The sequence below is a fragment of the Triturus cristatus genome, chromosome 3_1 (genome assembly GCF_964204655.1).
Source record: "Triturus cristatus chromosome 3_1, aTriCri1.1, whole genome shotgun sequence".
In the NCBI taxonomy this organism is placed as follows: domain Eukaryota; kingdom Metazoa; phylum Chordata; class Amphibia; order Caudata; family Salamandridae; genus Triturus; species Triturus cristatus.
Genome location: NC_140583.1, coordinates 66,183,458 through 66,210,191, shown reverse-complemented (window position 1 = coordinate 66,210,191; position 26,734 = coordinate 66,183,458). Strand labels below are relative to the sequence as shown.

General features: G+C 49.8%; 1 protein-coding gene across 1 annotated transcript in view; it reads left to right on the top strand.

Moving 5' to 3' along the window:
• Positions 1-26,734, top strand: part of HSD17B12 (hydroxysteroid 17-beta dehydrogenase 12) — a 400,959-nt gene that overhangs the window by 294,267 nt on the left and 79,958 nt on the right. Inside the window, exon 8 of the mRNA XM_085643463.1 lies at positions 1,987-2,068. Within this exon, the coding sequence (XP_085499589.1) occupies positions 1,987-2,068 (82 nt within the window). The remainder of the gene's footprint in view (positions 1-1,986; positions 2,069-26,734) is intronic.

Here is a 26,734-nt window from a genome sequence, read left to right as displayed (position 1 = left end):
ACCAGTATCCAATCAATCAATCAATCAATCAGGATTGACTTATAAAGCGCGCCAAATCACCCTTTTCTGTGACTTGGCGAAAATGAGAAGTGCATGAGATATGTGAATACACCACTAGGTTTGTGTGTGTGCAAGGAGTCCAAGCACTCTGCTGGCAGGAGAATAGCATGTTGGCCACACTTGACATGTTATTGCCATTAGTAGAGCGCTTGTTCAGTCATTGGTATGGCCTCATGGCGCTCAACAGCCTGGCGAGACTCCACATGGTTCTCTGGTTTCTGTGTCTTATCCAGTTGGTGTTGATATGTTGGTGTGTTCTGGTCATACTGGGAGCTTCGGCCTTATTCATTGAATTGTGAGTCTGTGACATTGGTTTCCTATGCATGATTGCCAAATTGGGCCATTGGCTGTTATGTGGGAAGTGTGTGTGTGTGTGTTTTCAGGCGCTGTTGAGGGCCTTGTTAGCAGATTGTGTTGGACGCATGTTAGAAGGTCTGTCCAGAGTGGTCTGTTGTTGTGAGGTACACCCTAGTAGGAGGCCCTGTTACGTGCACAGTGATAACAATGTGGCAAATCTGTGGTGTGTCGAATCTTGGTGAGGTGTTCTTCCTCATGCGTGGGACGTGTCTTGTTTTGTTTAGTGTTTTTGTGAGGCGTGTGTCATTCTTACGCCGACGACACCCAGCTGATCCTCTCCCTCTCCCTCACCAGCGACCCGGACGCCGCCAGAGCCAGCCTACACGAAGGGATGAAAGACGTCGCCGAATGGATGAAGAACAGCCGCCTGAAACTGAACTCAGACAAGACGGAGGTCCTCATCCTGGGATCATCACCCTCCGCCTGGGACGACTCCTGGTGGCCCCCCGCCCTGGGCGCCACCCCCAAGCCAACGGACCACGCACGCAACCTAGGCTTCATCCTGGACTCCTCCCTCTCGATGACCAGACAAGTCAACGCCGTCTCGTCTTCATGCTTCAACACCCTGCGCATGCTTCGAAAGATCTTCCGGTGGATCCCCGCCGAGACCAGGAAGACTGTCACCCAGGCCCTCGTCACCAGTCGGCTGGACTACGGGAACGCCCTCTACGCCGGCACCGCCGCCAAACTCCAGAAGAAACTCCAACGGATCCAGAACGCCTCAGCACGACTCATCCTGGACATCCCCCGACACAGCCACATCTCCGGACACCTGAGAGACCTGCACTGGCTCCCCGTCAACAAAAGAATCACGTTCCGACTCCTCACCCACGCACACAAGGCCCTCCACGACCTGGGCCCCAAGTTCCTCAACAGCCGCCTGACCTTCCACAAGCCCACCCGCCAGCTCCGCTCCGCCAGCCTCGCTCTCGCCACCGTCCCCCGCATCCGCAGAGCCACCGCCGGAGGAAGATCCTTCTCCTACCTGGCAGCCAAGACATGGAACTCCCTCCCCATCCACCTCCGGACAACGCAAGACCATCTCTCCTTCAGGAAGCAACTCAAGACCTGGCTGTTCGAGCAGTAGCGTTCCCCCCCCCCCCCCCCCCCCAGCACCTTGAGACCCTCCGGGTGAGCAGTGCGCTATACAAATGCCTATGATTGATTGATTGATTAGTGTGTTTTGGGTGTTAAAAGGTGATCTATATACGTTTAATTTTTGTGTTTCTTAGTAGTAAGTCCCATTGTGCACTGCCTGATAGCCTGTATGTTCATTGTATTCGTGTCAGACCCCAAATGCAGTGCAGTACAAAAACACAACGAAGTGGCCTCATTCCTCCCTCTACGTCCCCCTTCCTGCACCTGACCCTAAGCCTACGCTTGCATTCGCCACCGCTTGTCGCTGCTCACATAAAGTGCTCTGAAGTTGGCATTGGTGGTTTGTTGGAACAGAAGTAATAAAATTAATTTGTGGGAGAGGCGGGTGTGACAAAACACACTCCCTGAATCATGTGTGATTGTCGATCTTTGAAGACCCTGCACTGATGCGTCTTTCACCTTTGCCTGCAGGTCTAAAGGTGTGATCCTGAACATCTCATCGGGCAGCGCTCTGTACCCAGTGCCACTCTTGACGGTGTACTCTGCTACCAAGGTAAGGCTGCTCTGGCTAGGCAGAATCCCCAATTGTTGACAGAAGTGTGGTTCTTATGTTATGTTTGTTTAATAAAGAGCAGAGAATCACACCGAAGGTGTATCTCGGCCTCCACTTAAGCCAGGTTTTTAACAAATGTTTTCAGTTGCGCGAAGTCCGAGCAGCAGCGAAGGTGGCTTGGAATCTGATTCCAGCCATCCTGACATGAGAGGAACACGCTCTGCCCCTTATCGTGAGGCCAGATGTGGGGAATGGAGCGAAGCGCCTTGTTGCTGGATCTCAGTGTACAAGAGGGACAGTACTAGCGTAACCTGTCTTTAAGATACAGAGGGGAGGGTAGAATACGTAGATGACTAAACAAGGAAATATTAAAAATATAGCATAATACTATTATTATTAAGGAGTTTTATATAGCGCTGGCCAGACCCGAGGGTATCGGAGTGCTTTACAACAATTTTAATGCAAGAGTCACACAGTAAGGCAGAGGTATACATATTGGTTCGGAAGTCCCAGCGTGCTGTGCAATATTGAGGAAGCTAGTCCTGCGATAACCTCGATGGGTGCACATTGATATTGGGCTGAATCTCTTTCAGGGAGGAGGGAACGAGGAAGGTTCGGGGAGCGGGGAAGAGATAGGTCTTAATGACAGTGTCAGGGTGCTGTAGAATGCATGATTGTTCACTTCGGCGCCGGCTCTCGGTTCGGGAAGGCACGGTTGATGAAGAGGACTTTTAGGACACCTATGCTGATTGTGTGTAGGTCGGACATAAAGGTTTTGATTTGTTCGAGGCATGTGGGCTGCTGAATTCATATCTGTGCATAGATCGCCGCCTAGTGTTGGGTCCGGATGTTTGCACGTTGTTGTCCTGGAAGAGTCTTCGAAGTATCCTGGGATAGGTGACTCCTCCCCTGGACTACAGTGCGCATGGGCATCCTCTCCATCCTCAGATTGTTTTTTTCCGCCATTGGGTTCGGATGTGCTTATCTTGACTCAAGTTAGGGAAAAACTTTTTCCAGGCCAAAAGGCCTTTAGTTCGCGTCGGTACTGTTCCCGATCGGTATCGATAGTATTCTTGTTAGTTTACTAACTTCCAGAACCAACTTTTTCGCATCTCGACCGACCATCGACCCGACATCGACGATGGAATCGAGGACACCATTCAAGCGGTGTCCGGTATGCAATGCGAAATATCCCCACATCGACGTCCATCCGGTGTGCAACAAATGCCTTTCACCGGATCACGACGAATCTACATGCATGGCCTGCGCCCGATTTCGATCCAAGAAGACTCTCCGGAATCGACGAGCGGCGAGACTCGAGGCGCAGCAAGCGGCACCGGCCCCGGCCGACATCTTCAGCGCCGAGACCGAAGATGTCGAAGAAGTGGAGAACCTACCTTCCAGTCCCGCTTCCGAACATGACTCCGGATCGGAAGACGTCGACGTAGCACTCTTTCGCAGAGATGAAGACGACACCGAGGTAGGAGACTACAATGAGGCCATAGGAGCCGAAGAGAGTAGCTCCGGTGACGAGCAAGGCCTACCCGGACAGACTGAAGAAAGCCCAGTGCAACAGTCTATGGCTCCGGTTGAGGGATCGCCTTCGGGCCTTACCCAAGACCTATCCCGCAGTTCTTCGGCCCCGCCCTCGGGCCCGGCCTCGGACATTCAGCGGCAGCCATTAATGCCCAAACCGGCTGGTTTCCCTTCTTCGAAACCGAAAGCTGTGTTGGTTCAATTGAAACCGAAACCGAAAGTGGCGCTGGTCGGATCGAGGCCCTCCACACCTTCGACGCCAGCAAAACACGACGGCACCGAGCGCAACAAACGAGACTTCGGTGCCGAGCTTGAAGCGGCCGACATCGGGGTCGACATTCGGAAGAAGACCTTCGGTGCCACCAAACCTGCTCGGCTCTCGGCACCGACGCAATCGGCTCCGACCCCAAAGGGCAAACTGTCTGCTGCATCTCCCGCCGCTTCGACGGCACCACCAAAGCCACACTCATCGAAGACGTCGACGGCCATTCCCGCCCCTCGACTCGATGACTCACCGGCGCCGAAAAAGTCCACGCCCGCCTCCACAGAACCGGTCGGCGCAAAGGAATCGAGGGCGCTCCAGGTGCGACCCGTTGCTGCGCAACGCACCAAGAACAAAACGGTCCTCCAGGACACGTCGGGCTTCGAGCCAATAAAAGCTCCAACAGCCTCTTCGGCACCAGCCAACATTACTTTTGGCCTGCCACCATCCACGGCCCCGAAACTGTTCCAAATCAGGACACGGGTCACCCACACCACAATCACGCCTGCCGAACGCTCTGCGGAGACGTCTCCATCGCATCTCATCGACGCCGACACCGGCAGGATGATTATCCACAAAAGGAGAATAACTTCTGAGCCAGCTTTGGACTCCTTCCGGATCCCACTTAAGAGAAAGCTGCCAGTGGCTTCGGAACCAGTTCTTTACGAACCTTTCCATTCACCCTACCAGGATCCACAATCCTTCTCTCCCACACACTCCGACACAGATGCGTTGGAGGACTACATGGGTGAGCAAGTCCCCTACCCCGGAGAGATGGACCCTGAAGGCCAACAGGACCCTGATCAAGCTTGGGATGACCCTGTAGACCCCGGTGCACCTATGGATGCACAGGACCCACAACTCTATGTAGCAAAAACATCTCCCACAGAGGACACTGCCGCGTTCAACGCTCTAATTGAACGTGCTGCGGCCAATCATGGGGTGCAACTTCACTCTGACACCATCGAAGACGACTTTCTTATGGATACTTTCGCATCCTCAGAAAGGAATATAAAGACTCTGCCCATGTTAAAGGGGGTCCTCAAACCAGCAAAGGACATCTTCAAGGAACCCACCAGGGCAAGAGTGATAAACCCCAGGATCGACAAGAAATACAGATCAGCGCCTGGGGACCCTACTTACATTAGAGGCCAGTTACCTCTGGACTCCATTGTCGTTGCGAATGCTCGCAAGAGGGCACACTCGCAAACAACAGGTGACGCTCCTCCCCCGGACAAAGAGTCCAAGGTGCTAGAGACCTCCGGCAAACGGGTTGCCGCCCAAGCAGCTAACAAATGGCGCATTGCCAATACTCAAGCGCTCCTCGCTCGCTACGATCGAGCGCACTACGACACGTTAGAGCAACTACTCCAACATCTCCCTGACCAATTCAAAGAAGGTGCAGAGATCCTCATCAGGGAGGGACAACTGCTCACAAATGCATCCATTAAGTGTGCACTGGATGCCGCAGATACAGCTGCTAGAGCCATAAACACTAGCGTCATGCTGCGACGACACGCCTGGTTGAGAATCTCCGGATTCAAACCGGAGGTGCAAAATAACATCCTCAACCAACCTGTCAACCCCGACTACTTATTCGGGCCGGAGGTTGACACGACCCTAGAGAAAATAAAAAAGGACACTGACACTGCAAAGTCCATGGGGGCCCTACAAACGCAGTCCTTTCGGAGCGGCTCCTTTCGTCGCCCCGGAAATAGAGGAGCAGGTAGAGGACAGGGGTCACAGCAAACATACAACAAGGGCAACACGCAAAACACCTACGATAAAAACACCCGGGGTGGATATCGTGGCTCCAGCACAAAGGGCAGAGGACGCGGCTACGGCAATACCAGGTCCTCCCCCAAGAACAAGCAGTGACGCCCTCTCCCTTCCTCCCGACCACATAACACCTGTCGGGGGAAGGCTACAAAGGTTCCTGTCCACGTGGAACTCCATCACCACGGACAGGTGGGTCAAAGATATTGTCAAATACGGTTACTGTCTAGAACTAACCTCCACTCCACCCACAATACCTCCAAAAAACCGTCCTATGTCCTCAGAGCACTTAACGCTCTTACAGCAGGAGGTGCAAAGCATGCTTCAAAAAGGCGCAATGGAGGTCGTACCCGTCCACGAGCAAGGTACGGGGGTGTACTCCCTGTACTTTTTAATACCGAAAAAGGACGGGTCACTCAGACCTATATTAGACCTGAGACCCCTGAACCAATACATTCTCTCCGAGCATTTTCACATGCTCACTCTACAACAAGTCCTCCCGCTGCTCAAGCAGGGAGACTTTCTGGCCACACTAGACCTCAAGGATGCGTATTTCCACATACCCATTCACCCATCACACAAAAAATACCTCAGGTTCACTGTTCAAGGGCAGCACTACCAATTCAAAGTCCTTCCCTTCGGCGTGACAACAGCACCCAGAGTGTTCACAAAGTGCCTGGCTACTGTGGCGGCACATCTACGAAGACAGCACATACACGTCTACCCTTACCTGGACGACTGGCTCGTTCAAGCGAAGTCAGCCCAGCAATGTGCCTGCCACATGTCCCGCACCATTCACCTCCTTCACAGTCTGGGGTTCTCACTAAATTACCCAAAATCCCATCTCCAGCCCGCACATGTACAACAGTTCCTAGGTGCGACTATAGACACTCTGGCAGCCACAGCTCAGCCAAATTTAGTGAGAATCAACAGCATGCAAATGCTGATTTCCAAGTTCAAACCACAACACTCCCTTCCCGCGCGAGTGTTCATGCAGTTGATAGGCATGATGGCCTCCTGCATCTTCACAGTCCCACACGCGAGACTACATATGCGCCCGCTTCAGGAGTGCTTAGCACGTCAGTGGAATCAGGCTCAAGGACAGTTGAAAGACCTAGTGTTGGTGAGCGGTCGGGCATACAACTCTCTGCATTGGTGGAATCCACAAAACCTTTGCAAGGGCCGACCGTTCCAAGAGCCTGTCCCACAGATAATACTGACGGCGGACGCGTCTCTCCAGGGATGGGGAGCTCATGTACTCCATTACACAGTGCAGGGACTATGGACACAACAACAAAAGAAGATGCACATCAACCTTCTGGAGCTGATGGCAATCTTCCTCGCTATGAAAGCATTCAAAGTACACTTGTGCAACAAAGTCGTGTTGATCCGGACGGACAACATGACTGCCATGTACTACATACAGAAGCAGGGAGGAACACACTCTCCACAGTTGTCTCATCTGGCTCAGAGCATGTGGAAGTGGGCCATTCAGAGGAACATGTTCCTCATGGCAGAACACCTCCCCGGCAAGGACAACCAGATGGCGGATCTGCTCAGCAGACACAGCCACCAGATGCACGAGTGGGAGTTACACCCATCAGTACTCCAACCGTACTTCCAACAGTGGGGTCATCCAGAGATAGACCTATTCGCGACAAGCGAAAACGCAAAATGCCAAAGCTTTGCCGCCAGGTTCCCACATCCGCAGTCGCAGGGCAATGCGATATGGATGAACTGGTCCGGCAGATTTGCGTACGCTTTTCCCCCAGCACCACTGATACCGCTGGTGGCACGCAAACTCAGACAACACTCACTGACACTCGTCCTGGTTGCTCCAACGTGGGCACGCCAGCCGTGGTACACCACCTTTCTCGAACTTTCCGTGGTGCCGCATCAACGGCTGCGAGTCAAACCCGAGCATTTGACGCAGAACCATGGAGAGATTCAGCACCCAGATCCGCAACAGCTGAACCTGGCAATCTGGCTCCTGAAGTCCTAGAGTTTGGCTACCTAAACCTGCCACCTGACTGTATGGACATCATTAAGGAGGCCAGGAGACCCACTACCAGAGCTTGCTATGCAGCCAAATGGAAGAGGTTCGTCATTTATTGCAATAATAATGACATTAACCCGCTAGACGCATCCATCCAAAACATTATTTGTTACCTGTTACACCTATACCGATGCAATCTGGCGTACACCTCTATACGTGTCCATTTGACCGCAATATCAGCCTATCTACAAACCAGGCAGCACCTCTCTCTATTCAGAGTGCCTGCCATCAAAGCATTCTTGGAAGGACTCAAACGAGTCATTCCACCTAGCCACCCACCAGCCCCAATGTGGAACCTCAACTTGGTCCTCACACGCCTGATGGGTCCACCCTTTGAACCTCTACACTCATGCGAGATTCAATTCCTTACCTGGAAAGTAGCTTTCCTAGTAGCGATAACTTCTTTACGAAGAGTTAGTGAACTCCAGGCACTAACCGTCCAAGAGCCATTTATACAGGTTCACGCCAACAGGGTCGTACTACGTACCAACCCCAAATTCATGCCCAAGGTGGTATCGCAGTTCCACATGAACCAAACTATTGAACTGCCTGTTTTCTTTCAAAACCCACAAACTGTCGCAGAAAGGGCACTCCATACACTAGATGTGAAAAGGGCCCTCATGTATTATATCGACAGGACCAAACCCTTTAGGAAAATAAATCAACTTTTCGTTGCCTTTGCCCCACACCACAAAGGTAACGCTATCTCCAAAGCAGGTATAGCCAGATGGATCGTTAAATGTATTCAAATGTGCTATCAAAAGGCTAAACGCACTTTAACGATTCCCCCACGAGCCCACTCAACACGTAAGTTAGGGGCCTCCATGGCTTTCCTAGGAAACATTCCTTTGCATGACATATGTAGAGCAGCCACCTGGTCCACTACACACACATTTACCAAACACTACTGTGTAGATGTGCAATCAAAACAGCAAGCAGCTGTAGGACAGGCTGTTCTCAAAACTCTTTTTCAGACCGCTGCAGCTGGCACTGGTAGCCGACGCTAATAAGAGGGCACTGCTATATATTCTATGCACAGATATGAATTCAGCAGCCCACATGCCTCGAACTGAATATGCTACTTACCAGTATGCATCTGTTCTTGGCATGTAGGGCTGCTGACATTCATATCGCCCTCCCTCCTCCCCGGCGCCTGTAGCAGCTGCAGCTCTCAGAATTACCGTAAAGCATGGTCATCACTTTCTGTATCTACTCCATCACTGCCACAATGGCGAAAAACAATCTGAGGATGGAGAGGATGCCCATGCGCACTGTAGTCCAGGGGAGGAGTCACCTATCCCAGGATACTTCGAAGACTCTTCCAGGACAACAACGTGCAAACATCCGGACCCAACACTAGGCGGCGATCTATGCACAGATATGAATGTCAGCAGCCCTACATGCCAAGAACAGATGCATACTGGTAAGTAGCATATTCATTATCCTTTGGTCGCGGTTGTGTAGGAAGGAGGAGAACCAGTGTAGGACCATCTCATCTGCACCTACCCTTTCTTGGAGAGCCTTGATGAGTAGCTTGTGGTCAACCATGTCAAAGGCTGCCGGTAGGTCCAGGAGAATGAGTAGGCAGCATTTGTCAGTATCTAGAGACTTGTGGATGTCGTCCACTACGCTAAGGATCGCGGTCTCGGTGCTACAGCCTTTTCTGAAGACCGATTGGTGGGGGTCTAGAAGGTTGATGCTGTCCATGTGCTGAGTCAGTTGTAGGAGAACGCACTTTTTGAGGAATTTGGATAGGAGGGCAAGATTAGAGACGGGTCTGAAGTTGTTCAGGTCGTTGGTGTCGAGGCCTGGTTTCTTCAGTAGTGGCGTGACTTGGCTGACTTTGAGGCAGTCTGGTATGATGCCGGTTCTCAGGGAGCTGTTTATGATCGTGCACCACAACGGGGCTAGGGAGGGTTTAACCTTTTAGTCAATTGAGTGGGTATTGGATCTAGGACATGAGATGCAGGTTTGGAGGTGGAGATCAGTTTGAGAATCTCAGCTTCAGTAATGGGGTTGAAGGATTTCTAGGTTTTCATGGGGTGCTTGCGTGTGCGGACTTCGGTCGTTGAAGTTGGCGAAGTTGTCGCACAGGTCTTTGGAGGCCCGAACTGAAGTTGCTGAGGTTTGGAAGTTTGTTGCCTGATGATGTTAAAGAGTTCTTTGGGCCTGTTCTTCGCATTGTCCAAAGCGGTGCAGAAAAAGGTGTTTTTGTTGTTGTTGATGTGGTGTTTAATTCCTTTGGGCTGCTTTGAGTTGTTCGTGTAGGCATGAGGAGGGGTTGTTCCTCCATAGTCGTTCTGTAGCTCTTAGTTGTCTTCTTTCGGCGTTGATGTCTGTGTTGAACCAGGATCTGGATGGAATGTTACTAGTTTTTAGGTCGAGCCTAGAGCAGCGCATGTGCTGCTTGCTCGACTTTTAGTAAGGGGGTTTTCAAAGTGCTATCCACAAGCTTTTCCTGGCCTTAAGCTTGCGTCCATGCTCGCGTGCACGTGCGCAGGCGCCATCTGCCTTTTGTTATCTTTTCTGCCGCATCGCTGGCGATTACTTTCACGGCCGCGCACAGAGTACAACTCTCCTCTCCTCATATCTTCGGAGAAGGGATGGCATTTTATCAAGTAAACAATGATGTCGACCTGCTAACCAAGCGCAAATCGTAAACATTCTTTACTAATGGCGTGTTCTGACTGGTCACATTGACCTATAAAAACGTGCCCACAACCCCGGCGCAGATTTTGCATGACCCGATTTAACAAACTGTTCTACTCAATTTTTACGTGTTGTTTTAAAAACACCTTACATTTATATTGTCATTTGTTTGTGGGATTCTTCTTCGTAGATGCACTGCGGTTGATGGAAGGTTATTTTAGAACATCTTTCCTCTTGCAGAGCACGAGCCATTTTTGGAAGGAAGCTGTGCTTGATTTTACACGGAGTGCATTCTCCGCTCGCGTGCCACATTAAGGATCCGCCGTCCTGAACTATCCCCTTTTAGCATTTAACTGGTGCAAAGGAGCAAAAAAGGCGGCATGTGTGTATTCTCTTTTGGAAATCGAACTAAGAGAATATGACATCACTGCCCCGCGCATGAGAAGGCCTTTTCAAACCCGCACGTTTCCTTCTAGGTCTACCATCAGCTGCTCCAAAGAAGGATGTTATTGGCAGCACCTCTGCCTTTAAAGCTCGGCTGATAATGATCACTAGAGACGCTGCACAGGATCATGCCTCGCGCCCTTCAAAGGCTGTCTCTCTCAAGCACTTCCGAATTTCATCAAAGGCTAACTAACGAGCAACTCTGTGGGCACTAGGCACGCAAAGAACGTCGGCTCTCTTGTGGTCACTTCAGGAGGACACTAGACTGAGCTGTCCTGCTGGAACTGGAAAGCTCAGATAGCAGAGCTTCGTCGCCATTAGAGGAAACAGTAGGTTCACACAATGTTTGCTCACTCAGGTATTGTTTATGACACTGACAGGAGTCCTCTGTGAAATGCAACTTTTTCTCTGTATATTGGAAGAGTGCAACTATAGCTTTAGAGCGCAGATGTTTGCATTCAGTTCCTGCATATGTCCACAGCACCCCATATCTCCAAATATCTACACAGATCACTAAGTTGGATTTATTTTGCATTTTTATACACTGCGAACATTACCCAAAGGTGTTACAGGCTATAGAATAGAGCACGTTTCATTACAAGAGATACAAAGTTACAAACATCATTACAAAAAGCATAAAGTGGGGGGTAGAAACATAAGGTTATCGACTCGCTTCTAGGCGTTTCTCTGCGGAACACGCACTTTTCTTTCTACATCCATTTCATAGTTACTTATTTTGCATCCTGAGTCCTCCGATGTTGGCAGTTGTTTAATTGGAGCAGAGGGAGGCAAAAAAACAAACTTCTTGGTGCTTTTCTGAGGTATGTGGAGCTATATTATTTAAGGCTCGCAATGTGTGGGCATGCCAGTGAGGGATAATGTACTGCATTGCTAAACACTTATAAGGTCCCAAAGGCGAGACCTATTGGCTATACCAATGCTTGTTTTAAATTTCAGGGGGGCTAATTGGTCTAGGATGGACGTCATAGTTGTGTTATAGTGTGAGGTGGGTTCCGTGGTGAAGAGATCATACTTTGCGACCTGCCTGGTCACCCTAATCATATCCTCAGGGTTAAGCCCTAGAACTCTAGTACTGGAGCGTATGACAGTCCGCTCCATTGCATGCAGTCAAAATGCCTGAAAAAATAAGCGCAACTTGCTAAAGAGAATATGATTTTCACAACAATCAATGGAACTGTAAATACATTTTTTTAAATTAAGTTTGCCACCTCCCTTTGGCGTCTGGTGCACAGGGCTTAGCTTTAAGCATTATATTAACTGGAGCGCATCCCTTGGCTCCTAGATTTCCTGTTGAACTATTACTGCTTTTGCGAGTTTTTGAATATCATTACTTATTTGTTAACTAATTTCACCTTTAATAGAGATTGGTTTACGAAGTCATAGAACCTATTCATTTAGTTCCCAGGACTGGGTATGGCGATATCAGTACGTCCATGACTGGACCGTGAGCTTTTTAAGAAGTTTTTACTGGTTTGGGGTATCTGAAAGAGGCAGTTATGGATCCTCACCTTAGAATTACCCCCAGGCGTCAGACTGGATCAGGAGAACTTTTTCCTAAGCAGTACCTCTGCGCGTCGATAGGTGGCAGCAGTCGACTCCGTGTTTGTCGTTGGCGTCGTGGTCGCTGGAATGACGTTGCGGTATCTACTTAACACCGCCCTTGTGCGCTGACATCAGTTCTTTATTTTTCCGCGCTAGCCAGCGGAGATCCGGAGAGAGCGGTACCTCGAGTCACTTTTTGACTCTGTTTTTGCGACTTTTGTCGACACTTTTTTTGAGTTGATCAACTCCTGGTGCACGGAGTGATGTCATGTTGGACCGACTTCAAGGCCTTTGACGCTTGTCACAAATTGATGTCGGTCACGGACCCGCACTTCATGTGCCTTTGGTGCCTGGAGCGCGACCACGACCTGAAGTCGTGCTCCGACTGCCGGGTCATGAACCCGAAGTCTTTGCAGGAGCGATCCCGAAAGCTTCTTGAGGCCCGGCAGTCCGCTCCACGCTGTTTGAGGTCCCGGTCGTGAGGGAGGTAGTGGGACCGGTCGCGGAGCCACTACCACCACTTGTCATCAAAGTCTTCAGGTAAGTCGAAGCACAAGATAATTGTGAAGAAGCATCATCGCTCTTTGCGTTCTCACCATCCGTCGGCCGACGGGGGACGCAGCAGGTAGTCGTCCGGCTCCGCCCGCAGAGCCTGTTGGGTCGACACAGGCCTTCCCTCCTTTTCCGGGACCCGGAGCGACCCCTGCCGACCTTCAAAGCTTTTACGAAGCCTTACATTCCATCTTCAGGCAGCCTGACTCCTCTGGCGTGCCCCCGGGCCCCGTTGACTCTGTTGGGGGCTCTAGGCCTTCGATGTCGGCGGCGTCCGCTCTGGTGCCGCAGGAATCCGAGGATCCAGGCCTGGATCCAGATCGGTGCCGGTCAACTTCGTGACATTTCCTCCGGTACCGAATCCAGTGAAGACGCCCCTGCCGCCTCCGATGTTGGTTGTGTCCCCAGCCTGCGTTGACCCCGCCCTCCTCCCTCGATGAGGGCACGGAGCTGGACCGACGTTGGTACCGGCGCCGACCGGTGCTTTTGTATCCTTGTTCTCTCCGGATGTTTCCTACCGCCCTGAGTGGTTCACAGGAGAGGGTGAGGAGGACTGGGAGGGGTCTGTGGACCCTCTTTCAGACCAGTTGGAGGAAACGGTCTAGAGAGAGGAGTTGGGCGAGGCCAGTGGTCTGGATACCTCCCCAAACTTTGGCATGCTATCTCCCCCTACCTTGGCTACTGATGAGGGTGCATTGTACTCAGTGGTTTTGCATAGGGCAACCGAGGCCCTAAACCTCGAGCTCCCTACAGTGGCGGTCAGGACTAACCTCCTGACAGAGGTGCTTCAACCGGCAACGGCCTCCTCGGAGCCCTTGCTGCCATAAAACGAGGCACTTATGGACATCCTTTTGGGCACTTTTTCGAAGCCCAATATAGGGGCTCCTGTGGACAGTATGATTGCCCAATGTCACCGCCCGGCTCCAGGCAACCCCATTTTTCTCTTTTCCCCAACCTACCTCCGAGAGTTCGGTAGTCCAAGCCTCAACTTCCAAGGGCGCGTTCCCTAACACACCACCTGATAGGGAATCCAAGAAGCTGGACCACCTTGGTAAGATGTTTTCTTCCTCCAGCTTGGGACTGCGGTCAGAGAACATTGCATGTCTATTGGACTGTTACTCCCACTCGGTGTGGGACACGGTTGTGCATGTGCTGCCACAGTGCCTGGAGGAGGCCCGGGCCGTGCTCTTCCGTGCTGTTGATGAAGGGAGAGACGCAGCGAAGTTCACCATCCGGTGTGGGCTGGGCTCCGCCGACTCACAGGGCAGGACGATTTCCACGTCAGTAGCATTGAGACTCTACGCCTGGTTGCGGTCCACTGGCTTTTCGGGGGATGTCCAAGCAACACTTTTGGACATTCCCTTTGATGGCCGTCGCCTGCTTGGCAACAAGGAAGACAACGCGCTCGGGTGCTTTAAGGATTCTAGGGCTACGGCCAGATCCTTAGGCCTCGCTTCCACCTCCCGCCCAGCGCAGTCTGCTTTTCGCCCCTTTTGTGGCTACGGAAGGGGTGTCCTGCCACGTTCCACCCAAAGCCACAGGCCTGCGCAAGCTTCCCAGCCCCTGCGCAGCTGTGGATCCCACCGCCGTGGGTCGGGGGGCCAGATGCCGGGCCAGTACACCAGCGCCCCCTCTGCAGCAGCCTACAAACCCTCCTAGACCGAACTTTCACACCCATCAATTGCCAGTGGGCGTCAGGATTCGCCATCACCTCCTCCACTGGCTCATCATCACGTTGGACAGGTGGGCTTTGCAGATAGTCCGAAGGGGCTACTCCCTCACCTTCGAGACTACCCCTCCACCCATGTCACCTCAATTCCATCACATGTCGGAGGATCACCTGGCCCTTCTCCAACAGGGAGTCACGGCTCTCTTGGACAAGGGAGCCATCGAGCACGTTCCTGCCCCAGAAGTCGGTTGTGGTTGTTATTCCCACTACTTTCTGGTGCCCAAGAAGAACAAGGGCCCGAGTCCTATCTTGGATCTCAGGGACGTCAACCGCTTTCTTCGGAAGGAGAAGTTCAAGATGTTGACACTGGCTCAGATCCTGTCTGCTCTCGACCCTGGATGGAAGCGTTGGACTTGCAGGACGCTTATTTTCACATCCCCGTCCTGCCGGTTCACCAGCGTTACCTGCGGCTCACGGTAGGGCACGAGCACTTTCAGTTTACCGTGCTCCCATTTGGCCTTACCAGCACCCCTCGGGTGTTTTGAAAGTGATGGCGGTGGTCGCAGCTCATCTGTGCAGATCAGGGGTTCCTGTCTTCCCCTATCTCGACGACTGGCTGTTGAAGGTGGGCTCGACCTGGCTGTCGTCTCCCACCTCCAGACTACGGACGACCTCCTGCATTCACCATCAATGTGCCGAAGTCACACCTGATCCCCTCTCAGAAGCTCCTTTTCATCGGAGCAGTTCTGGACACAGCACAGTTTCAGGGTTATCCTCCCAAGCAGCGAGTCCGACATATTCGGGCTGTATGATTCCGATCTTTCAGCCTCTATCCCGGGTTTCGGTCAGAATGACCCTGAGCCTACTGGGCCTATTGGCCTCCTGCATCCTGCTGGTGGACTATGCCAGGTGGCATATGCGGGCTCTGCAGTGGGACCTGAAGTGCCAGTGGACACAGCATCGGTGGAATCTTTCCGATTGCTTCCAGAACTCAGAGGGTACTGCACACCAGTTGCAGTGGTGGATAACGCACCTGGATTGGGTCAATGACAGATCCCTCTCCCTTCCCCAACCAGAGTTCACAGTGGTGACAGATACATCACTGCTGGGGTGTGGTGACCTCATGGGAGAGGCGGAGATCAGAGGCCTCCGGTCTCCGGCGGAGTCCGAGCTCCATATCAACCTTTTTGGAGCTTCGGTTGATTCGTCTTGCACTAAAAGCATTCCTTCCCTCTGTCCGGAGAAGAGTGGTGCAGGTGTTCACGGACAACACCACCGCCATGTGGTACTGCAACAAATAGGGCTGGGTGGAGTCGTGGACCCTATGTCAAGATGCTCTTCGCCTTTGGACATGGCTGGAACATCAGGGCATATCCCTGGTGGTTCCAACACCTGGCAGATTCTCTGAACATCAGGGCGGACGAACTCAGCCACAGGTACATTATGGATCACGAATGTTGTCCTCACTCGGAGGTGGTGCAAGGTCTCTTTCAGGAGTGGGGAAGAGCCTTGGTTAGATCTATTCGCCACCGAAGAAAACATGCAATGTCAGCAGTTCTGTGCGTTGGAATTTCCAAGGCGGCACTCGCTAGGCACGAGTGGAGTTGCAGTCTTCTATACGCCTTTCTTCCTATACCACTTCTGCCCAGAGTGCTTAAGTAGATCAAGCGCGACTGGGCCCAAGTCATTCTTGTGGCTCCGGATTGGATGAGAAGAGTCTGATATCCTGAGCTGTTACACATGGCCATCAATCCTCCGATTGGACTGCCTCTTCCGGAGGATCTTCTGTTGCAGCAGCAGGGGACCGTACTCCACCAGAACCTGTCCAGCCTCCACCTCCTTGCGTGGAGATTGAGCGACGACAGCTGACCGCTTTAGACCTTCCTCCCGAAGTCTATAATCTTATCTTGGCAGCCAGGCATCCCTCCACTAAAACGGTATACGCATGTAGATGGAACAAATTTGTGGTATAGTGCTGCACAGCAAAGGCTGTGGATCCCCTTTCTGCCACCTTTACAGAGGTTCTCCTCTTCATTCTTTCTTTTGCCCAGCAGGGCTCTGCTCTGGGCACTCGCAAAGGCTGTCTTTCGGCCTTCCTTCGGCTGCCTGCACAGCCTTCTTTTTTCAAATCCCCTGTTGTAAATCGCTTCCTTAAGGGCATTACTCATTTGTTTCCTCCTACTCCTTTCGTGATGCCCCAGTGGGACTTAAACCTAGTTCTTACTTATCTGATGTGTGCACCTTTCGAGCTGCTACATAACTGTCCTCTGAGACTTTTAACCCTTAAAACTGCCTTTCTGGTCACCATCATCTCTGCTCGGAGGGTGCGTGAGCTCCATGCCCTTTCTTCTAAGCCTCCTTTCCTGGCTGATCATTCGGATAAGGTTTTTTCTGCACTAGGCCTACTTTCCTTTCAAAAGTGGTTACCTCTTTCCATATAGGACAGACCATCACATGCCCACTTTCTTTCCACATCCTTCTAAAGAAGAAGAGAAGCTTCACCGTCTGGATCCAAAACGTGCGCTTTCCTTCCATCTGGATCGCACAAACCAATTCTGGGTGGATGACAGCTCTTTGTCGTTATGTGGGCGCCAAGAAAGGGCGGGCCGTGCAAAAACGAAACCTCTCCCGATGGGTTGTTCTTTGCATCAAAATTTGCTATTCATTAGCGAAAAAGGAACTTCCAGTTGGGTTGCGTGCTCATTCCACCAGGGCGATGGCAGCCACTACTGCCTTGGGACATGGAGTTCCCCTTCTTGACATCTGCCAGGCAGCTACGTGGGCTTCACTGCACACGTTTACCAAATACTATTGCCTGGACAGCCAAGTCCGGAGGGGGTGGCTTCTTCTGCCGTTCAGTTCTCCAGGACTTTCTGGTGTGAACTTGGTTTGCAGACCCACCACCGGGGTTGGTATTGCTGGGGTATCTATTCTAGGTTGAGGAATCCATAACTAACTGTCTCTTTCAGATGAACAAGTTACTTACCTTCGTTAATAATATAGCTGTAAGAGACCTGGGTTAGTTATGGATTCCTCACCGCCTCACCCATCCTCCCCGTTCTGCAAACTGATTTCTAGGGTAAGGGACTCCCCTTTCAGGGTCCTAGTTTTTATGCACCAGTGGTCAGCGTCTTGCATGACTCTGCATTTCTGGTGTGGAATGTCGTGTAAAGAACTGATGTCCGCCGGCGAGTGCGGCATCTTAGTAGATACCGCAACGTCATTCCGAATAAGACGCCAACGACGAACGCAGAGTTGACCAACGGCACGTATCAACACTCTGAGGAAAAATATTTTCCGGATTCAGTCGAACGCCTGGGGGTAATTCTAAGGTGAGGAATCCATAACTAACCCATCTCTCTTACAGTTTTATTGTTACAGATGGTAAGTAACTTTTTCTTTACAAGTGTAAATTGAACCTTCTTTTATAAGGCACCCATATATTAGGGGAATTTTCATTTGATTTCATATCCACTTCATTTTCACTTTCTAGTATGGGTTAAAGGATGGCCCATTGGAATAAATGCGTATCACTAAGAGTCGCACTTGTCTACTTGTAATCGCTGTTTGATTGAGAGCAAAAGATCCTACTTTGTGTCGGGCATGGGGCTAGAGGTACTAAAACCTAAATACTGCTTCTATTGCTACGCCCTGCAAAGCATGGAGGTTGCAGTATGGGCTATAGTTGTCTCTTTTTAGTAGAACTTCCATATTGTCTCATAGTATAGAGTTTCTGATAGAGACTTGTAGCCGCAGATTCCTCACCTTTTAGATATTCCCCAGGTGTCATACTATATCTAGAAACCTTTCAGCAGAACCACAGCGCACCTGAAGGTGGTGATGCCTTGCAGCTCCACACTGCCACTCTGGAACTGACTGGGGCCTATGTAGGTGCAACTCTTGTGTGCCGACATCCGTTGTTTCTGTGCCACCAGATGCAGGTTTGTAACGGACTCACGTGTCTCTGAGACACTTAGACTTCGATATTTCAGCAAATTTCTACAGTTTACTGGGGATGTCACCCCTAAAACAACAGGTTATTAACCCTGTAGGACCGGTTGCAAACCGATGTCTGTGACAGATACCTATCCGGTGTACCTGGGGTCGCGCCACGGCCCCAGGCACACTAAGGCCTGCAGCAACTGCACACCAATGAACCTGAAGGCCGTCGGGTAACGTGAGGTGAAACTTTATGTTGCCAAGCATAAGAAGACTGTCAGGACCGCGCTGCCTCTCATTCCCATAGTCAATGGAGCCGCTGGTCCTTGCTCTTCAAATCCTCAGTTAAGCATAAGAAAGATAAGTCAAAGCGGCATTCCGTTACTCCCATGACTCCCATTCACCTGAGCAGGCATGTGGGCAGCGCCATCCCTGTTGATTTCGCACCTGAACTCTGCTAACTTTGGAGCCGATCCTGCAGCTGGTTTTATTAAAAGTGGAGCTTCCGGGGCCTAAAGTCACACCTAACCGGATCCAAGAGTTTCATGCAGCCATGCCATGGCTCTCTGATGCCTACTTGTCTCCCTCTGGCACACCTTCAGACCCCGAAGAGCCTTAAGGCTTTCCACCTGGGATACCGCCGGTGGGTCTTCCCTCTGTGCCATCTGGACCTTCTGCACTTGTCTTGCATTGGACTCCTGCTGATGGTATGACCCTCCACGGTCTCGTGCATGTTGACTTGGTCACCTGAAGCAGCAGCGCTGACTGTCCAAGGTCAGCGCACCGCCTATCATGGGCCCCACCTGCCAAACCTCTTTGGCATGCTCTTGCAGGGCCACAGTCACCCGGTGGGATACAAAATCTGCTGATTGTCACCTGGCCGACAAGTAATCACTTCAGACAGATGGGCCCTTCGGATTGTTGGCAAGGGACACACCTTACCCTTTCTCTCTTTTCTGCTGCGCCTTCCATTGACCCTTGGCGAGTGACTAAGGAGCATCTCTCCCTTTTGCAGCAGAAAGTGCAAGTCCTGTTGGCCAAAGTGGCTGTGGAGAAGGTGCTAGAAGTAGGGCGTGGTGGTTGTTCCTACTACTTTTTGGTGCCCAAGAAGGATGGAGGACTTCGACCTGTTCTAGATATGCGCTCTCGCAATGCTGTTCTCTGGAAGGAGAAATTCAAAATGCTCAGCGTGGCCCAGGTTTTTTCTACTCTTGGCCCTGGAGACTGGATGGTAGCATTGGATCTAGAAGGCACCTGGTTCTAATTTCCCATTCTGCCAGCAGTTCGTGGTGGGAGAGGAGATTTTCCGTACGGGATGCTCCCCTTTGGTCTCACCTGTGCCCTTCGGGTGCATATGAAGGAGACTGCAGGGATGGCAGCACACCTTCAGAGGTCCGGGGTTCCAGTCTTCACCTACATTGACAACTGGCTTTTGAACATAGGCTCCGACGTTGTCTCCTTGTCCCTCTTTAGGTTTGCTACAATTTTTTAGGGAAGAGAGTGAATGGGTGCTATTTATTCTTACTTATGCTGGGAGTTTATCATACTGTGCATTTTGACTCCATGTTTGTTTTAAGGCATTCTCTCCCCAGACGGTTACTCCTCCCTGCCGAGGTCTTGCCCCGGTCCCTGTTTGGCTGAGTTCCCTGTCTGCGGTTGCTGCCGCCAGGTGGTTTCCCAACTGCCTGATCCGTGCTGTATGGATGTGGCGGCTGGCGGACTTCTCTGCAGCGGAGTGCAGTAGTGGCTCTCTCTGGGGTCTGATTGCTGCCAACCTCCCTGGCCTCCACCGCATAGTCGGGCTGGAATCCTCTGGGGTTCTGTGGTGGAGCTCGCTTTAAGACTGGTGCCATTTGCACATTCGCGGCCTCCTCAAGGGTAGTCTTTTTCTATTTTTGTTGCACCAATTTAGCAGTGTCTCCCTGGGCTTGCTCTTTTATTTTTGGTCTAGTTTCTTTTCGTTGTAATGTAATATGTGGGCTTTCTCCTGCCAGAGTTTGGTGTCGAACCCAGCAACACTGTTCAGTCCGCTCTGTATCTCGGTGGGCAGCCCCTTTTTGAGTATATTGTAAAAGAAGGCCACTTTTTGGTCTGTATCAGTCCACGGCTGTCCTGTCTCTTGTCCCCATCGCGCTCTCATTCTATTCAGGAAATCTCTCTCACGGCCATCCATATTTGGTGTCTGTATGAATGAAATGTAGCCCCAGCATGCTCTGTGCCTGTCAATGTAATTGCTGGGATGTGAGCTTGGGCGAACACTGCGTTAGCCTGCTCGCCGATAAGACTACTTAGCAGTCTTTTAATATCACCTATCACTAGGTTTATTCCTGCAGTGAGATCCGTTTCCCCGCTCCATCCAGCAATGGCGGTTACTCAGTTCTTAATCCCTCTTTATCCATCCGAGCCCATAGCAGATATATGATCCCTGACGTTCCATTCTGTAGTAATGAGTACATTCTTACTACGGGTAGCTTTTCGGGTTTCTGTCTGACTTTCCCATCTTTTTAGGCATTCCTGCATGTAGGGGAAGTTCCACTTGGGATCTCCTACCCTTTGTCGGATGCAGTCTTCCGCAATAGCCATGTCCTCTGGTTCGAAAGATCCTTCATGTGTCCCAGGTCTATCGTACTGGTCTCTTTCCTCTGGCTAGCAGATGGCAGAATGGGCCTCCAAAGATCTCACCTACTCTTGCTACTATTTCCCTTGGCGTCAGCTTGTCCTTACTGTGCGTTTAGGTGGAGCAGCGTACGTCCTCATCACTTCTCCCCTCTTGCACGCGCATAGGTACCATATTGCGTCTTAGCTAGTGTCTTAGCTGGGTCAGTACCAGGCTGCCTTTGTCTCTTATTTCCTGGTCAACCCCTCTCCTAAGTTGAGTGATTGGCGAGGCTCTGAATACTGCCAGAACCCTTTCATCTAATTGTACCTCTGATACTTCCCTATTGGTGCCCTCTACCTACCCTACTTTCCTTATAGGGGGGGGGGAGATTGCTCTCCTCTGTTTTTTTGCTGTGCTTCCTGGGTGCAAGCTCTTTCTCTCTAATCTTAGCTCGTGCCTTTCTTCCTCATCCCGTCTAGTTTGCCTCCTTCGCTCAGAACTATGAAAAATTATTTTTGGTTGGGCTTCGCCCTCAAATGCACTCTGTTCCCTCGGCTACCTGGACAAATCTTGTAGCCTCACCTCCATTAGCTGTTTCACTGTCTAGCACCGCTACAAATCTCCCTGTCACTCGTGTGTGTTTGCCTGAACCATTGGAAGTGCTTGTTTTCCATGCTGCTGGGTTTCTATACGTCTTGATGGGGGTCAAGCTTCAATGAACCTTTTCACCAGACTTGGGTTGTGCTGGAATTGTCTAGGCGTGTTGGCCTGTAAGCTTACATTTCTTTCCTAACCATTAGTCTTTCGATGGGAGGCCCGCCGGCTTCTAGTGTTGGCAGATTGGAATAACCTGATGCTTGGGCCTACACCCAACTTTCTCCTTCCTCGTATCCCAGCTACAAATGGAGTTACGCTGTGAAAAAGATTGTCAAATAACTACTGAGATTGCAAATTGCAGATGGGGGTAGGCCCAAACATTGAAGGGATATCAGCCCTGTCAGGATTACTTGCTGAATCCCTCTTACCATAATATATGCTTATTGTTTGTGTATACCTCTTGATGATTTCCATCTTCCCCCTCTCTACTCTTCACATGAGCACTTACTTTTACTTTTCTCCTTCCCCTGATTATAAATGTCAATTTCTTCATGCTGCATATTATGTCGTAATATATGTATTTCATTCTATGAACTATACTCAGTGCGAGAAATAAATTGATGCTTGTAAACTCAATGAACCTTTGGTGGCCCACCATTGATGACTTGATAATTTTGTGTTGCCCCTTTTTGTTGTGCCTCTAGACTATGCATTTGCGTTTGCATAAATTGAATGTAACTCAGACACAAATTGTATCTAGTTAGGTTTGTCTAGGACCACTGTTTTCTTATCGATCGATACCCAGGTCCTTTTGACAATTTCCACTGGGTTACCCCATTTATAATGGTTGATGAAAAAGCAGCTTCCGGAAGGACCGCGTTTTTATTCTACCAGTGCCGCCAAAGCTGCTACCACGGTGTTGGCAAGCAGAGTCCTTGTCCTAGATATTTGCCAGGTGGCTATGTGGGCATCCCTCCTCACGTTCCGGCATCATTATCTAGACAGTCTGGTTCGCAAGAGGGGTGGGATGTTTTTTTTTTTTCCACTTGGTCCTACAGGACTTTCTGGTTTGTGTCCATTCACATATCTGCCGCTGAATAGGTATTGCTTTGGTATCTATTCAAAAAAGAACCTTCAGCAAGAAGTTTATTTTTAGAAATGTTACCCATCTTTGGTAACACCCTTTGTAAGAAAGACTATCTTGCTGCAGATTCCTCACCGACCCTCTCATCCTCTTTGTTCTGTGATTGAACCCTGCCAGTTAATACGATCCCAAAGTCAAGGATTCTGTACACTAGTCACACCAATTTGGTTTTAGAGCTTTGCATCTGGAGGCACTAACAGTCTCGAAATCAACTGATGTCAGCCCACGTGAGTGGCTCCTATGCACGTCATTTCTGGAGCAGAACAGTGTCTGTATGGAACTGAAAGATGCCACCTTCTGGTGTGCAGAGGTACTGCTTTGAAGTTTCCAGATCCTGTCTGATGCCTGGGAAATATTGAAAAGATGAGAAATCTGTGGATCAATGGAGTAAAGTTTCAAATCGAAGGAGCATTACCAAAGGTAAGCAACTTGTTTGTTTGGATTTTAGTTATTCTGTTTTTATTAATTTTCCTCATCAATGCAGTAGCCTGTGAAATAATCCATGGTCAGCGTGCACTCTTCTTGTGCTTACTGTTGGGCTTGCAGTCTGAGCACTGTACTTCTTGACCTCTTTTCTTAATGGTATGGAGTATATAGCATGAATCCTAACCATACTTGCCGCTGTGAATACTCATTGGCGATCTGGGAGTGTGTATATTCGAATTTGATTGGGGTGGTTGCCTTTTGTGCTTCTTGCTGGTATTGAGAATCTCTGGTTGGAATTTGTCATACGCACGCTGGTTTCCTTGTTTGGTCCTTGATGTCCTGTAGTTAGAGCTATTGGGCCTTGTTTTAAGATTGTTAGTAAATGGTCTCTCTAGTCTCTGGGAGTTTTATATGTCAAGTTTTGATGATTGGATTAACCTCTGGCAAAACCTCAGGTTCTGTCTTGTGCTCCCCTGGGGTTGGAGATCAAGGTGGTAGAATCTAGTTTGTTTAACTTCGTCTTTTTATTCCTGCACAGCGTGTGTTCTTGGCAGTATTCCAAGTCATAGTCTTGTGTTGTCGGCAGAATTCCAAGTCATAGTCGTGTGTTCTTGGCAGTATTCCAAGTCATAGTCGTGTGTTCTTGGCAGTATTCCAAGTCGTAGTCGTGTGTTCTTGGCAGTATTCCAAGTCATAGTCGTGTGTTCTTGGCAGTATTCCAAGTCATAGTCGTGTGTTCTTGGCAGTATTCCAAGTCATAGTCGTGTGTTGTCGGCAGAATTCCAAGTCATAGTCGTGTGTTCTTGGCGTTATTCCAAGTCATAGTCGTGTGTTCTTGGCGTTTTTTCCAAGCCATAGTCGTGTGTTCTTGGCAGTATTCCAAGTCATAGTCGTGTGTTCTTGGCAGTATTCCAAGTCATAGTCGTGTGTTCTTGGCAGTATTCCAAGTCATAGTCGTGTGTTCTTGGCAGTATTCCAAGTCATAGTCGTGTGTTCTTGGCAGTATTCCAAGTCATAGTCTGGTGAATTTGTAGTTTTGATTTCTTGGTTTATAGAGTTTCCTTTTATTCACTGAACTTAAGATTTAGGTTTGAACTAGCTTTCTTTTAGCTTCTACAGTTTGTTGATTAATCCATGGTCTAGGGACACTTATGCCCCTACTGGGCTTGAGAGTGGAATTAATTGCTTTTAGGTGCTGCAGTTTTTGGATAAATCTTTGTTTTAGCAAGTTCGCTCATATGCCAGGCTTGGCTTGGGGTTGGAACCAGATTGCTTTCAGCTTCTCTAAAATTGGTTGCACTCTTTGGCTTCTGCCAGTGTGTTCTCTGGCGTTGGAAGTTTGAAAATTAACAATTGGTGTATTGGGTTCTCTTATTTTACTCTTCGCTGGGTTGTGGATTTGTAGTTTATAACCTGATTGCCTTGTCTTCCACTGGTATTTCCTTCTATACCTAGGTGGTGTTACATGGTGTTTATTTTGGACTCTTGATGTATTCCCTGATGTCTTTAAATTCTAGACCATCTTGGTTCTCTTGTGCCTTTGCTTGAGGTCCTAGAACTGAGGGATATTTGCTACCTTGTGATGAAGTGTTGGGTTGTAGTCCCTTTGGATTTTAGATTTTTTTTCTTACTGAGTGAGGAGGCTGTAGACTAATTATTGACCTACTAATCCCCTCTTGGTCTGTATGGGTGCAGTGCTTGAGATGTTTGAACTTTGTTGTGTTTATTTCTTCTTGCTCAGCACTGGTTATGGGAGATCAAGGCATATCCTCGTACTGTTGTGATTGCTAATCGAGTTGGTAGCCTGGGTATTGTGACTTGAACTTTACAGTCACATATTCCCTGTTAAGACTAAGCTTGAGTTATTGGAGTTGGGTTGATAGCCTTCTTTTTGGTACTTCCTGTTGTGTGGGAAGTGTAAGGTGTTAGACCAAGGTCAAGATGAAATGTGATCGTGCTTCTGCTGAATCTGGAATTGAGTTTTCAGTTCTGAGCACTCTGATCTCTTTTTATGCTCCTTTATGGTCTTGTGCTTAAAATAGTGTGTTTAATTGGCTTCCCCCTAGTTGGCAGAGCCCAAATAATTAAGTCCCTAGTATATGTACCAGGGGTTCCTAGGGCCTGTAAGTTAAGGTATCTCTCATGGACAGCAACACTAGTAGTGCCCCCACGAGTACGGCGATGTAAAACATGACTCTCGGGCTGCCACTACAGACTGGAAGGACAGTTTAAAACTGCTAACTCAACTTTGCATTTAAAGTAATGCCCAAACCTCCTTTTTTTTTATATGTAAGTCACCCCTAAAGTAGACCTATGGATCCATAGTACAGGGTGCTGCATATTAGAAGGTGGAACATGTACTTTATCATGCTCCAAACGTTAAAAATCCAGACGGCCATTAAAAAAAAAAGAGATTCTCTATTGGCATTTTGTTAACATATATTACACTGCATAATGGCTAGGTTACATTTGGTATTACATCTCAGATTGTCATTTTTACTATGGAAAGGCTATCGGCCCCATTGGCAGGTACAGAGTTTCAGGCTGCCATGTCAGCCTGCTAACTTCTGAAGTCGGTACTATGAGGTACAAAAGAATCGGTCTATTAAATACGATTTTATGGTGAAACTGAAGTAAATTTCACTGGTTGGCAAAGTGCAACTTTGGAAGTTGCCACTTTAGTTGTCCAAAGCGTCAAGTGCCCATTTACTGTTGTACACAGGGTCTGTCCCGCAGACAGCTTTCTGCCCTCCTAAGGAGATGTGCCAATGACTCCCAGGAAAGGAGACAATTAAAGCCTGCACTGGAGAGAGGAGTTATCTCCCTTCTGAAGGAAGCTACACTGGTGTTGGTCCAAAAGGCAAGCTTCGAAGGAAAAACTGCCTTTGAAGAGCAGTGGGTAACACTTGGGCGTCTACCCTAAGGGCACTTTCTAACCATAAAAATGCACTCCTGGCACCCAGCACTCAGATCTTGTCTGGACTGGAAGAAGGACAGAAGAACTGCCCTGCTGCACAGTGAAACCAGCAAAAAAGGCAGCACCAACGTGGACTGCACCTGCTGAACCTGGCAGCTAGGAAAGTAGAGCGATGTCCTGCTCGTGAAGTAGTCGTCTCTGGCACCTAGACAAAGCAAGAGACTCTAAGAGTCTGTTGGCTGCCCTCCTGTTCGCAGCACAACGCCACAACAGCTGATGAAACTTGCCCAGATTCTTCACACCACCACCACCTACTGTCACCGTGGAGCACTAGAGACCAGGACCTGACGCTCAAAGTTGCTCCCAAGTATGCGGGACCTGGGAGAATCGTCTGAATGCAGCTTGGTTGCCTAGAAGATGCGTTATCGCCCAGGGAAGGATTTGGCTGTGACCGCAATATCAGGCGACTGGACTGCTGCCAAAGCAGAGAGGACTTTCAGGGGCATCGACCTCGTTGCCAGGGTGGCCTTCCCCCTC